At 41.1% G+C, this 15,659-nt stretch overlaps 1 protein-coding gene across 4 annotated transcripts in view; it reads left to right on the top strand.

The window, feature by feature from the left end:
* The window catches only part of LOC126981697 (N-acetylgalactosaminyltransferase 6-like), a 38,236-nt gene that overhangs the window by 12,914 nt on the left and 9,663 nt on the right, over window positions 1-15,659 (top strand). For all 4 annotated transcript variants that reach the window (XM_050833124.1, XM_050833123.1, XM_050833122.1 and 1 more), the window contains exons 7-12: window positions 1,930-2,107; window positions 4,528-4,756; window positions 7,255-7,332; window positions 10,515-10,658; window positions 12,807-12,932; window positions 13,357-13,479. In XM_050833124.1, coding sequence (XP_050689081.1) covers window positions 1,930-2,107; window positions 4,528-4,756; window positions 7,255-7,332; window positions 10,515-10,658; window positions 12,807-12,932; window positions 13,357-13,479 — 878 coding nt within the window. The remainder of the gene's footprint in view (window positions 1-1,929; window positions 2,108-4,527; window positions 4,757-7,254; window positions 7,333-10,514; window positions 10,659-12,806; window positions 12,933-13,356; window positions 13,480-15,659) is intronic.

Here is a 15,659-nt window from a genome sequence, read left to right as displayed (position 1 = left end):
GACCATAAATCATCATCAGTATTGCGTATGAGGGTTTTTAGCTCACTTAATATTTGAGTCCAGGAACGCATCCCTATTATTTAAATCTCAAGTTTGTTATATGATGGTTTACCTTCCAGACCACTTTTCCAAGAACATAACCCAATCGTAAAGAGGGGGATACCTGTACTAGTGATAGCTTCCTCTCCTTGGTGCATATTATAGAAAGGATATTGGTGGCAGTAGCTGTAGTAGTAGTAGTAGTAGTAGTAATGGTAGTAGTAGTAGTAGTAGTGGTAGCAGATTGACAGCCAGACTTGCTGATGTGGAACTATGTTATGTAAACAGAGTATGACTTTCACAACAGCTCCAGATAACTCAAGGTCATATAAAACAAAGTAGTAGTAGTAGTAGTAGTAGTGGTAGTTTTAAAGATGGTAGTGATAGTCTTGATCTTCATAAATGGAAATGTCAGGAACCAAAGCATATAAGGAAAGATGTATGGTTATTAATTTATTTAGTTTATTTTTTGACTGTGCAATATTTACTTCACCCCTTTATCCATCCTTCCTTCACTCATTGATTCCCTTGATGATTTACTCTTTCTTCTTTCCTTTTCGTCTGCTCACCCTTCCTTCCTTTCTCTCCATCCCGTCATCCATTCTTCCTTCCTCTTCATCTCTTCATCCTTCCTTCCTCTCTCTTCAACCCTTTCATCCATTCTTCCTTCCTCTTCATCTCTTCACCCATCCTTCCTCTCTCTCTCTTCAACCCTTTCATCCATTCTTCCTTCCTCTTCATCTCTTCACCCATCCTCTTCAACCTCTCCACTCAAAACCCTTCTTCCACCTTTCCACATAGTTCATTCCTTTGATTCCATGCAGCATTAACCTTACCTGTTCCCCCCCCCCCCTTTTTTATTTATTTACAGCAGAGGAGATAGTGCAAGGGCGTAAAAAAAAGAAAACTAATGAAAAAAAACAAAAAAGCCCGCTACTTACTGCTCCTAATGTTTCCCTTGTTCTGTCTTCTTGTCTTTATTTACTTCCTCCTATTTTACCTTTTACAGAGTGCATCTCCTTGACTGTGCCGTGTTTACTTTATCCCTTCACCTATCCTCTTGTCCTCTTGTGTTTTCCCATTACATAGCTCTTTACACAATTTTAACCCAGTAGCAGCAGGGATCATGTTTCTTAATGGTCCCTCCAAGCAAGAAAAATGAAAAAAAATCACCCCTCACACAAACCATTTCATAATATATATCAAAGCATTTGTGATCAGATTATGTATCATCTATTTTGGGGGGTTTATATCATGGCACAAATTTGGCCCGTCGCTGCTACACGGTAAAGCCACAAATATGGCCCGTCGCTGCTGCTGGGTTAAGAGAGCATTGTGTGTATTTTTTCATCCCTCTGCTCTTTTTTCTTGTTATATATTTACTCTTGTTTCTTTAGGTTGCAAGAGATTGAAAGTTTAGATACCTGTTATACTCTGGATTTCAGGAGAGCAGTGTGTGTGTTTGTTTCCATCCCTCTGCTCTTCTTTCTTGATATATTTACTCTTGTTTCTTTAGGCTTCCAGAGATTTAGATTTTGATTTCATATTTTAGATTAGAGATTTAGATTTCAAGTAGTGTGTGTCCATCCCACTGCTCTTTTAACTTGTTGCATTTAGTACTCTTATTTTTTTAGATTTCAAGGGAGTTCGATTTATATTTCAGATTTAGATTTGACTTACATTTAGTTTTCAAGCAGTGTGTGTGTGTGCTTTCATCCCTCTGTTTCTTGTCTTCCTGTGTATTTACTCTCATTGCTTTAAATTTTAAGACATGTAGATTTTGATATCAGATTTAGATTAGAGATTTGGAATTCAAGCAGCGTGTGTGTTTCCATTCTTTTGTCTTGGTGTATATTGACTCCCGTTTCTCTGCCATCGCGATCATTGCAGACCCCATCAAGCGCGACTACAAAACAGCCGTGTGTCCCTTCATCGACGTGATAGACTTTGAGACCTTCGAGTACCGGGCGCAGGATGAAGGTCGTCGGGGAGCCTTTGACTGGGAGTTCTATTACAAGCGTCTCCCGGTACTTCCTGAGGATGAGAAGAACATGCCTGAACCGTTCAAGTAAGTAGGGGAAGAAGGAGGAGGAGGAGGAGATCATGAAAAGTGAGATAAGGTGAAAAGTAGAAAGAGAGGATAGTAAAAAGGAAGGAAGTGATGGAGGAGGAGGAAGAAAAGGAACAGAAAGAGAAGAAAGGAGGAGGAGGAGAAGGTCATTAAAGGTAAGAAAAGGTGAAAAAGTTGGAAGAGAGGATAGTAAAAAGGAAGGAAGTGATGGAGGAGGAGGAATAAAAGGAATAGAAAGAAGGAAGGAGGAGGAAAAGATCATTAAAAGTAAGATAAGGTGAAAAAGTAGATGAGAGCAAAAAGGAAGGAGATGAAAGAGGGAGAAAAGGAGGAGAGAGAGGACATTATGAAAAGTGAGGAAAGGTGAAAGGTAGAGAGAAGAGAGGATTTTGTAAAGGAAGGTAACGATGGAGGCGTAGAAGTAAGAAGAAAAGGTATATAAATAGGAGGAAAGTTTTTTTTTATAACAGGAGACCGCTCAAGGGCAACAAAAAGTGTAGAAAAAAAAGCCCACTACTCGCTGTTCCCACAACAGACAAAAGTAAAGAGTGGCCAGAAGAGAAGTCAATTTTGGGTGGAGAGGTGTCTTGATACACTCTTCTTGAAGGAGGTCAAGTCATAGGCAGGAGGAAATACAGATGAAGGAAGGCTGTTCCAGAGTTTACCAGTGTAAGGGATGAAAGAGTGAAGATGCTGGTTAACTCTTGCATAAGGGGTTTGGACAGTATAGGGATGAGCTAGAGTAGAAAGTCAAGTGCAGTGGGGCTGTGGGAGTGGGGAAGGCATGCATTTAGCAAGTTCAGAAGAGCAGTCAGTATGAAAATATTGATAGAAGATGAGAGGCAACATGGCGGCTGAATTTAAGAGGTAGAAGACCGTCAGTATGAGGAGGGGAGGTGATGAGATGCAGAGCCCTTAGCTTTACTCTGTCCAAGAGAGCTGTGTGAGTGGAGCCCCCCCCACACATGTGATGCATACTCCATACGAGGGCAGACAAGGCCCCTGTATATGGACAGCATCTGTGTGGGGAAGAAGAACTGGCGGAGACGGTACAGAACACCCAACCTCGAGGAAGCTGATTTAGTGAGAGAGGAGATGTGGAGTTTCCAGTTGAGGAAGAAAAGGAGTAGACAGAGGTAGAAGAGGTAGAACAAAGGGAGAATAAGTGTGGGAGTAGAATAGTGACAGTTTGAAGCAACCAGGATAAACACACACACACACACACACACACACACACACACACACACAATGTTTAGCTTATTTGACAAGGTGACTCAAAACAAGCTCACTCAAGGCCATGACTGAAGGACTGTTTGCCTCATCCTGTGCACACACTCAACAAAGCAAAAAAGAAAAGTAAATATAACAAGAAAAATGAACAGAGAAACAAACAGAAGAAAAGAACAGGGAACACACACACACACACACACACACTGAACGCTCTCACTCTCTTGAAATCTAAAGAAATGATAGTAGATATAACTGTCTCTGCTGCTTGCCTCATATGGAAGAAAACAAAATATTTTCTCTTCATAAAGTCAGCCGTCTGCCTCAAGTTGCAAATTTCTGAAAGCTAACAAAGAGAGCGAGAAAGAGAACAAGCAAACTAAAATGATAAAATGCATCACTTTTTCTTGTGGTTCAGTGGACTCCCTTAGCAAGCAGTGAGATCTTTTTAACTTCCTTTTTATCAAACTAATCTTATAGTTCCTCCTTTTATTGACTCATCTCCCTTTAGTTCCTTCTTTCATTAACTCATTTTTCTTTTGTTCTTTCTTTTATTTTCCTTTCCCTTTATTTTCTTCTTCTGTTGTCTCATTTCCCTTTATTTCCTTCTTCTGTTGTCTCATTTCCCTTTATTTTCTTCTGTTGTCTCATTTCCCTTTATTTTCTTCTGTTGTCTCATTTCCCTTTATTTTCTTCTGTTGTCTCATTTCCCTTTAGTTCCTTTTTTTGTATCATTTCCCTTTATTTCCTTCTTTTGTAACATTTCCCCCTATTTCCTTTTTCTGTTGTCTCATTTCCCTTTATTTCTTTTTTCTGTTGTCTCATTTCCCTTTATTTATTTCTTCTGTTGTCTCATTTCCCTTTAGTTCCTTCTTCTATTATCTCATTTCCCTTTAGTTCCTTCTTCTATTATCTCATTTCCCTTTAGTTCCTTCTTCTATTATCTCATTTCCCTTTAGTTCCTTCTTCTATTATCTCATTTCCCTTTAGTTCCTTCTTCTATTATCTCATTTCCCTTTAGTTCCTTCTTCTATTATCTCATTTCCCTTTAGTTCCTGCTTTTATTGACTTACTTTCCTTTAGTTCCTCATTTTACTCTTTCCCTTTCAGGAGCTTAATCATGGTTAGTTAACAAAGATAGAAAAGAGAGAACAAAACAGAATAAAATCCCACTTCCTCCCACACTTCAGGAGCCCAGTCATGGCTGGTGGACTGTTTGCGATCAGCTCCAAGTTCTTCTGGGAGCTGGGTGGCTATGACCCAGGCCTGGACATCTGGGGTGGGGAGCAGTACGAGCTGTCCTTCAAGATCTGGCAGTGTCACGGCATCATGGTGGATGCTCCCTGCTCGAGGATAGGACACATCTACCGCAAGTTTGCCCCCTTCCCTAACCCGCGCAAGGATAACTTTGTGGCCAGGGTGAGTACGTGGGGTTAGATATCTTGTGTTTTTTATTTACTTTGTATGAGAGAGGACGAGAGCAAAAGAAAATTAAATACAGGTAGTCCTTAAGTTATGACGAGCTTCAGGACTGATAGGCCGGGTGTAAATTGAATAGGTTGTAAGTCGAAATTCCAGGGTTGTGGCCAGGGTGAGTTGGTTAGTTAGATATTGTGCGTGTTTTATTTACTTTATATGAGAGAGAATGAGGGCAAAAGGAAATTTAATACAAGAAGGCCATCAACACAATTCAGCTTCCGATAGAACTGAAAGATGATGTTGAGACTTGGTTCAAGAGTAATGTGTTTGATTTTTTTATGTTTTTATCAATTTTGTATGAGAGGGGCACTGATGCTGGATTATCGTACTCAGAGCCTCGTATTTACTGGTTTCTGAGCCATAGCTATTGCCAAAAGACACCAATAATTAACCATTTTAGCGATAACCATACATAAAGGGAGTAATTGGGGTCGAAGAGGCAGTTGTTGGGTCAGAAATGGGAAACACAAGAGGCTGCGTACGACAATCTGGGAACGTTGAGAGGGGAAAAGTTCAAAAGAAAATTATAATGCTGTCAACACAATGCGGTTTGTGATAGAACTGTAAGATGCTGAAAGATAAAATTTAGTTCCAGATTGGTGGCCAGGCTGAGTGGGTGGATTAGATATTTTTTGTTTTTTATTTATTTTGTATGAAAGGACAAGGACAAAATTAGAAATACTAGAATGCTGTCAACACAATGCAGCTTATGATATTACTGTAATAGGCTGAACTGTGATATTAAGATTAATTTCCAGTTTGTTTACCTTAGTGACAGTAAAGGTAGGGAGCTAACTACTCATAAGGGTGTGTGTGTATTTACCTAGTTGTAATTTTACAGGGCCTGGGCTTACGCTCGTGTGGTCCCGTCTATAATTATCCAACTTTTCCTTGAAGCTCTGCACACTCTTTGCCGATACTATTTCTTCACTTAGTCTGTTCCAAACCTCTATATTTCTTTGAGGGAAGCTATATTTCTTTATGGGCCAGTCTTACAGTCCAGTCCAGCACGTTTGTAAGCTCCCCAACCAAACACAAAACACGACGAAAATTCCTTGTATATAGTGTTTTTTTCACATTTGTTACTTTTTTTTTATGCCCTTGAACTGACTCCTCTGCTGTAAAGAAGAAGAAAAAAAAAAAACACTATACAAGGCATTTTCGTCGTGTTTTGTGTTTGGTTGGGGAGCTTACAAACGTGCTGGACTGGACTGTAAGACTGGCCCTATGTCTCTTGAGCATCTTCCCTTCCTCAACTTTTTACTATGTCCTCTAGTATTCCTGCTGGAAGGTTCTTCTCTTAGTAGCAATTTCTCATTATCTACTTTTTCCATTTTACTCAATAGCCTATATATTTGTATTAGGTCTCCTCTTTCTCTTCTTTGTTCTAGTGTTGGCAAGTCCATTTCCTTTAGTCTCTCTTCATATGTCAGTCCCTCCAGTTCTGGAACCACTTTTGTTGCCATCCTCTGTATTCTTTCTAGTTTTTTATGTGTTTCTTCATGTGTGGAGACCACACTGTTTCCGCGTATTCTAGTTTAGGTCTGATCATAGTAGTAATCAATTTTTTCATCATTTCTTTGTCCATGTAGTGGAATGCTATGCCTATATTTCTCACCATGTTATATGTATCACCGAATTCCGATTTATATGACTTCCTGGTTGCATATAATCTTGCATTATTACTCCCAGGTCTCTCTTCATTTACTTTCTTTAATATTTCACCATCTCCCATTTTATATGTCCATTTTGGTCTTTCTGCACTTTTTCCCATTTCCATAACATGACATTTCTTCACGTTGAATTTCATCTCCCATTTCTGACTCCATTTCCAAATCTTGTTTAGGTCTTCTTGCAGCTCCTTGCAGTCTTCACTGTTTCTTATATGTCTTTGCAGTTTAGCATCATCTGCAAACAGGCTCATGTAGCTTTTTATTCCCTCTGGCATATCATTAATATAGACTAGGAAGAGTACTGGTGTGTGTGTGTGTGTGTGTGTGTGTGTGTTTGTCAATGGTGGTCTTTTGAGCAGTTAATATATTTTCTCCTTCATTCTACTTTCCTTTATTAAACCTTTTTCCTCATCATTCTCTCCATTTTTCTATCTTTATCTCCTTTTATCTCCTACACCCCAGTTCACATCTCTCATCACATACAATCCTTTTATATGAAATTTCCTATATTTTCTCCCTTATACCTCCTTCCTCACCAAGCCTTCTATTTACATAATCATAACCTCTTTAATTCCTCATATTCTTACATTCCTCTTTTCCTTAGGTGCATCAAATCATCCTCCTGACATTCCCTTAATTCTACTCTCCTTCTATCATACCCTCTTCCCTGCCATGTTTTTTCTCCATTGTGATAGCCCAGTTTTCTTATAGTCTTACCTCCCTCCTGTTCCTTAGTCTCATCCAGCCCTTTCTTGCTCCACACAGAATTACCGAAGAGTTGCGGAGGTTTGGATGGACGAATACAAGCAATACCTGTACATGAGGCAACCTGGATGGCTTCAGGTGAGGTGTGTGTGTGTGTGTGTGTGTGTGTGTGTGTGTGTGTGTGTTTACCTATTTGTATTTACCTGTTTGTAGTCTACCGGGCCCGAGCTAAGTTCTAATAGTCCCATCTCCACATCTACATTTATCCAGCCTTTCCTTCATTTGTTGGACACTGTTCACCTCCACCACCTCTTCCTGCAAGCTGTTCCATGTGTGTATGTGTGTGTGTGACTACCAGGGGTGTGGGGTCAGCTTTGAGATATTCAGACTGTGACTCCATCTCTGCCCTCCCTCCCTCTTCCTCTCTTATGCAGTACAGTCAAGTCGCGTATGAAGCGGATTCGTAAGGCGCGGTTTCCTATGACGCAGTATGGTTTCAGAACCGTATGTTCAAACCACGCGGGTAAAACCATTTATGACGTGGTTCGTGGTCTCCTGGGGTGCATTTGAGAGAGGGAATCGGCCGCCCATTTTGTATTCAGTTAGTTACAAAATTAATTATCCTCACTATCAGAATGATCATATAGCCTGCCGTGGCCCTCACTCAAATTCCAAATCACAGTCATGGCGCGTGCTCCCTGACCGCTCCGCATCTCTTCCCGTCAACCTTTTCCCCCTCCTTTGCTCCTTTTTTCATGTAAAGTGGACCTGGCCCAACTGTATTCTGGCAGGCAAAAACGAAAGCGATCTGGCTAACTAACCTACTAAAATCTACAGCAGGCACCGCTTCTGCACATCAGCCTGCTGACAAACTGGCTTTTAAAAATCTAAATTGGCTGGTGTTCCCAGAGCCTTTCGATCCTTTCTTTTGTCTTTCTCGCTGCCCAGTCCAAAAGGGAAGAAATCAGAGACACGGTGTATAAAGAAACTAATGAGAGAGAGAGAGAATCTTTGAAAATGGTTGGTCACCACTAATTATTGCATCAACATGCATGCCAAATAATATTTTTGTCGATTTCGGGTTGGCAGGGAAAGTAAATGGTTGGGCAGGATTGGGCAGTTTTGGGGCGGAAGTGGCGGCGGCGCGGCGGGTCCCGACCTGACGAGTACACGTCTAGCCTAGTTAACCCCCGGCCCACGCACGGCAAGGAGTCGGCTGACTTACCGTATTTTACGGCTTACAAGACACTGCATCTTGGAAGATGCACTCTAATATTGGAGATAAATTTTGAGAAAAAAAAAATTAAGTCATTCTCACACAAGAATAGCTTCACCATATCCATGAATTTATGTATCCTTTTCTTAAAACTATTTGTTGTCTCAGCACTCACCACAAGTTTGCTGGAGCACTCACCACAAATGTACAACTAGGCAATTTCAACTACCGTTGGTAAATTCTCACACACTGAAACAGTGGGTCCCCGACATAAACATGGCGGCATGTAGGCTATTGGTTTGTTTACATTCATCACTCATCCGATTTTGTCCATATGGCGATGACATACTAGTTGGTGGTTAGTAAATATACTATACATCTTTCATTGTCCAAGGGTGGTTTTATTTACATAAAAGTGCATATGAGACCACATCAACACAGCAGATCCAAACGCAGCCGATCCAAAGGCTTGCTGGTCTATGGAAATAAGCCACCTGTACCTTCAAGAACAAGAGCGGAATGGCTCCCGCCGCTACCAGCGGCACAATAAACAACAGACGTTTGGGCTTGTGGCTTGGCTCCAGGAAGGTTTATGATATTGGAAATACTTGTAACAAGTAAGTGCTGAGGTTATATCATATAAAAGGCTGAATTAAATAGTTACTTAAGTTAACCTCATAATGTAATGACAGCATACAAATCCACGTCCCTATCGGTCGAGCCAATACGGTGACCGTCCAAGCTCACTTGAGCCTGGACGTTGCTGCCACAATACAACATTCGTCTTGGAAGGCGCACAAGTATTTTTCATGGTATTTTTTAGGAAAAAATGTGCGTCTTGTAAGCTGTAAAATACGGTACCACGCAGGTGCTGCACATGCAATGGCTTGCAAGCCTGCTGGGGAAACCCACGGGCAAGATTCGCCCACAGACGTACGAGCAGAAATTTGTTGAAATCAGGAGGATTGAGAAAGTGATAGGCGGGAAACAATGAATTTTCCCTGTATGTGAGCGCAGATGTGATAAAATGGCGGCTAGCCAGTACCAAATTGTATTTTCCCCATATGTACTGAGTGAAAAAGTGGGTATTGGCGGTGGCCGAGTGGATAAGGTGGTGAGCGTGGGGTCGGACTGAACATCATCAAAAGGCAGATAATGCCTACCGGTGCACTCAGGCTAAAACAAATGGGGGAAAAAAAAAAAAAAGTGTGGGTGGGGTAAAATGGCAAAGGCCAGAACCAAATTGTATTTTCTCCATAGGTTTAGTTATTCCTACGACGTGGTTTCCTGTGGCGCAGCCGTTACTCAGAACCAATTAACTGCGCCATACGTGACTCGACTGTACTGTAGTTAATTTAATATACCCACAAAAACTTCCCACAAATTGCTTGCTTGATATGTCCTCCCATGAGAGCTTCTACAAAAGCTAATTTCTCCCACAAATTTGTGGGAATTCCCCATGAAGTGGCAACATTGGCCTAGCAGTGCAGCCAAGTACTTTACACAAGAATTGATCACATAAATGAGTTGTACTCGGAGATATTTTTACCAAGTCCTAATCCGATTTTGATTCCAGCCAAAAGTAACTGACTCCTTGACTCATGGCTCTGACTCTGACACCACACCCCTGATTACTAAGTAAAGGTAATGTTAGGCACATATGCTACAGCTGCACATGTCCTCAGTGCTTATCTCAGTTACATTGGCCCTTGAGGCTGTGGTGGGAAAGAGCTCATTACTCTGGGACACAGGGCCAGTGTGACATCCGAGTTACCAGAGTTTACCTTCCCCAGGTTTCCCCAGGTATCCATTTACCAACTAGCCCGAAAGGGAGGGAACGGCTGGGTGAGCTGTGTCCCGACTGCCTCAGCCGGAAGTGAACCCAGGCCCACATATTAGTAGCTAGGCATGCTATGTACTTTACCATGGAGGTGATAATAATAATAATAATGATGCTACTATTGTAACTACTACTGCTGCTACTTCTTTATTTTACATTAAAGAAATAGAATCACAAATACAAAAAATTCATATGATATTTGCATATATATTTGTCTTTATATCTAACTCTGGTACTATTGCATTCACACACACACACACACAGGTAGACACAGGTGACATTAGTGAGCAGAGGGCAGTGCGGGAGAGGAACAAATGCAAGCCGTTCAAGTGGTTCATGGAAAATGTCGCCTTCGACCTCGCCAAACACTACCCTCTCGTGGAACCGCCAGACTACTGCAACGGAACTGTGAGTGTGACGTTTGTGTTGCTGCAGACTCAGGCTCATATTCTCAAACATTTCAGGGAGCACACACCCTCATTTATTAACCCGGTACCAGCGACGGGCCAAATTTGTGGCTTCACCGTGTAGCAGTGACAGGCCAAATTTGTGCCATGATATAAACCCCCCAAAAATAGATGATGCATAAACTGATCACAAATGCTTTGATATGTATTATGAAATGGTTTGTGTGAGTGATGATTTTTACTCATTTTTCTCGCTTAGAGGGACCATTAAGAAACATGATCCCTACTGCTACTGGGTTGAGGCTTTCATAGTGGTTGTTGCTGTTGCTTAGTGATAGTTTGACAAGGCTTCTGCACCATGACCATAAAAAATACTCATGAGAACCCAACTAATTTCCTTTGTTGGCTTTAGAAATAGATGATGTGAAAAGTTGAAGCACCTGAGTATACCGACCTAAGTGCATATTCTCCAACATTTCTCACACATTCACATTTTTGAAGACATGAATTGGTAGCTGTGTTAGTATATCCATGGTTAGTATTTTATGAGCTTAGTTAGTGATAGCTTGACAAGGCTTTTGCACCATGATCATGAAAAACACTCATGGAAGCTTAACTAATTTCCTTTGTGGTCTTTGGTAATGTTTGCTGTGAGAGCCAAAAGCAGCTGAGAATATGGGCCATAGTCATTTATTTTACTATTTTGTTACTTTGTTTTAGTTTGTTATCATCATCATCATCATCATTTCATCGACGCCTGCTCCTAGGAGTTCCCACCAGGGGATGGCCACGGCAGAAGAGCTTCCAACTTTCTCTATCCAGACACTCCCTCCTTGCCTGCTCAAAGTTTCTCAAAGATCTTTCCCCCCTCTCCCTAACGTACTCTTCATCCTATCCCTCCATTTCACTTGAGGTCGTCCTCTAGCATTCCCTCCCTCTATCTCACTCACATACACCCTTCTGGTCATCTTACTCTCCTCCATTCGCTCCATGCGGCCAAACCACTTTAAAGTCTGTCGCTTCACTTTTTCCACTACTCCACACCTCTTCCCTTCACCCCTGTGACACATTCCAAAATGCTCATACACACTTTCATTACTCATTCCATCCATTCTACTCACACCACAAGCATTCCTCAAATAACTCATTTCCACTGCCTGCACTCCAGACCTCTGACTTTCATTCCAGGCCCACGTTTCACTTGCATATGTGAGGGTTGGTACTATTATTGTATTTCTCAAATCCCTCTTTACCTCCATGCTCACACTTCTGCCATTCATGATAAGTCCCAAAGACCCTACCACCCTTCTTCCTTGCAATGCCCTTTCTCTTATCTCTCCCTCCATATCACCATGCTTACACATAACTGATCCAAGGTACTTAAACTCATTGACCTTCTCCATTTCTTCACCATTCAAAATTATTTTGCATTCTTTTTCACATTCAATTCCCACTCTATATGGGCATTCAAAATCTACAACCTCACTTCTACTTCGCTCACAAACCATCACTTTACTTTTGTTGACATTTACTTTCAGCTTTCTCCTATTACAGACACCATCAAAAACACTGACCAAATTTTGTAGGTCACTTTCATTTTCTGCAATGAGCACCGTGTCGTCAGCAAACAGTATCGAATTCAGTACCCACTTCCTTCCCTCATCGAACATTCTTACTCCAACTTCTCCAACTTTGCCCTTAATTTCTCTAATAACACCATCCATATAAATATTCAATAACCATGGTGACATGACGCACCCTTGTCTTAAGCCCACTTTTATCTCAAAATGTTCACTTGTTTCTCCAGTAATTTTGACACATGCAGATGCATCCTCATAGAAAGACTATTTCACTAAGCAGTTTTCTTCCCACACCATAAATCTTTAAAACATCCCACAATGCCACAATTTTTGTTTGTTTTAATTTGTTTTTACTTTAATGATATAATATTTTTATCATATGTAGAATTTATCTACTTAATTTTGTTTGCCCTCTATCCTGCACATCCTTCCTTGTCCTGATCTCTTTCTCTTTTCATTGTATGTTTTGGTGTATGTTGAATCTCTATTTTCATATGCTCTTTATCCTTCCCCTCCCTCCATGTCCTGACTTGTCCTGATGCTTCTCTCTCCTCTCCATGCTGCTACAGATTAAGAGTGTGGCTGAGCCGAGTTTGTGTGTGGACTCCAAGTACAAAGGCCAGTTTGATCGCCTGGACTCCCTGGGGACGTGTGGTGATACCTCTCAGTTCAAGTTCCAGCTGACGGCATACAAGGTGCGTGTGTGGTGTATGTGTGTGTATGTAGTACTTAATTTTTTTCAGGATTGAGTCACACTTGTTCCTCATTTTCAAATGTCATTCTATCATGTATGCTTTTAAAGGATTGAACTAGTAACTTATCCCATCTCATTTTATCCTGGCATTGCTTACCTCAAAATTTCCTTATTTGTTCCATGCTAGACTTGGAGCACCTGAGGAGTTACAGCTTCACAACCTATCACATATCATGCCATTCCAACCTATCAAAACCTAGCCTAACATTTCATAACATAACTTTCCCTCATTCCTTCCTTGCAGAACTTGGAGCACTTGAGGGGCCACAATTTTACAGCTTATCACATGACATTCCATTTCAACATAACCTAACAAAACCTAACCTAAGCTAACATATCATAACTCCATCTTTCCTTCCATGCAGGACTTGCGGCCTTTAAAGAGTCACAATTGTTTTGACGTGCCAGACCTCAAGCAGGAGAGGGCACCGGTACTGCTCTTTGGCTGCCACAAGGGACTCGGGAACCAGATGTGGAAGTACGACCTGGTGAGTATTGATGCTCGGTGTGTTTCTGTAGTACTGGGAGTGTTGAAGTGTTGCTTTTTTTTTTTTTTTTTTTACAGCAAAGGAGGCAGCTCAGTGACAAAAATAAATAAATATAATAAAATCCTGCTAATCACTGCTCCTATAAAGTAAAAATGAGTGCCCAAAAGAGAAGTCAATTTCAGATGGAGTGTTGAGTCGTTATATGACTCAATATGACTGTCAGTGAAATAGCCCAGATGTGTGGGGTTGAGGACCTTCCTGTTGAGTTGAGGAAGAAAAGACTAAGATGGTTTGGACATGTGAAAAGAGCGGGGGAGGGGGTGGTGAGGGAGGTGGAGGAGGTGAGAGTTGGGGGACGGTGGCCAGTAGGAAGGCCTAAGAAAAAGTGGAGTGGGTGTGTGATGGAGAATATGAATATATTGGGAGATGTGGAGAACAGTCATGTCTGTCCAACCCCATCTTAACCTGGTAGCAGCGGGGATCATGTTTCTTAACCCGTGGGCTTCGGCTATGGGAAAGCCAAGAAGTGGCCGAGAAACGGCACCATTACACTGCATTTTGAGACTAAGGAAAGGGCATGGAACGTATATCAGAGTACTCCTCTCATAACCATAAAGCTGTTAAAAATATTTGCTTATACTCAAACTCCATTCTTTTTGGGTGGTGTTTGTTACAAAATAAACATTCTCATGACATGTGGCATCTAGCCGAGAGTCGCTTGTTGTCTACTTTAGAGAATTTGACAAGTGATTACTGTATGGATAGCTAATTCAGTCTGCCATGACCTTACATCACCACCTATGACAAATAAGCCCACCTCAAGATCAATCACCCACCACAATGACCCAGTTCATGCATGGTGGGTTGCTCTATGCCGCCACCGCCTGCAATTAGCTCGAATTAGGCATTTTGAGCCGAGCCCAAAACTGGGTCCGCCGTTTCAGCGGACCGACTCGCGGGAGCCCAAAAATGGGTCCACCGACGCTGCCGGGTTAATGGTCCCTCCAAGCGAGAAAAATGAGAAAAAATCACCCCTCACACAAACCATTTCATAATATATATCAAAGCATTTGTGATCAGATTATGTATCATCTATTTTGGGGGATTTATATCATGGCACAAATTTGGCCCGTTGCTACTACACGGTAAAGCCACAAATTTGGCCCGTCACTGCTACCGGGCCAAATTTGGTGAGGACTGTTGAGTCGTTACAGTGACTGGCATTGAGAATGTGTCCACTTTAGATTAATTAAGGTGAATATAGATATTGAATGGAGGTGAAAAATGGAAAATAGAATCACTTTTTTTTTTTGCAGAAAACCTAATGAAAACAACTAATTTGGATGGAAGAAAACTAGATGATAACAAAAATGTGTATTATTTAATAGAGGGTTGAGATAGACAAAAGGGAGGGAAAATGGGAAATGTATAAGTTGAATGCTTTTAAAAGGGGAGTGTCAAGAGCCTTGTCCAACCGTTTTTTAACTTTCAACCCTTTCACGCACCACGACGCGATTCGCATCAAAATGGAATCGTCTACATCAGAGCTTTTGACTCAAATCACGTCAAAAAATATTTAAGAATTTGCCAAAAATAAAGTATCTTTCAGAATTGTCAAATTTTTTTACATAAAAGATCCAAACTAGACCTATAAAATAAACTAATCGTCAACTCTCGTGCCGTTAGATTTGAAGTGATAATTGCCCATGGCTCAGTTGCCTTACAGCACGCAGCCTGTGAGCGCAGACTGTTGTCCCTTTAAATTGTATCTGGAGCCTGGTAAGCTTGGATTACAGTTGTCAGACAAAATTGGTGAAATCTATACTTACTTCCGATGTAAAGTGATCATGCTGTGATACAATATTTTGTTTTATATTCGCAGGGACCAGTAACTGTTACTATTAGAAAATATGGCTAAGAAATTATCAAGTGAAGAGATTTTGAGACCCATTTGTACAAAGCATGATGGTTCTCATGAAAGTGATGATGATGATGGAAAAAGTGAAAAAACTCCAGCAGAGAGTGTTAGGGAGAGAGACTTAGTGGTACAGTTGCCTCTCGATTAACACGAGGGTTATGTTCCTGGAGATGTCGCATTATTTAAAATTGCGTTATTTAAACATAATTTCCCCATAGGAAACAATGGTAATAACGGGTGTTACATTCCTGGACACTGGGAA

Source organism: Eriocheir sinensis, chromosome 49 (assembly GCF_024679095.1).
Source record: "Eriocheir sinensis breed Jianghai 21 chromosome 49, ASM2467909v1, whole genome shotgun sequence".
Taxonomy (NCBI): Eukaryota; Metazoa; Arthropoda; class Malacostraca; order Decapoda; family Varunidae; genus Eriocheir; species Eriocheir sinensis.
Note: the sequence above shows the minus strand (reverse complement) of the source record. Positions and strands in the feature narration are given on the sequence as shown.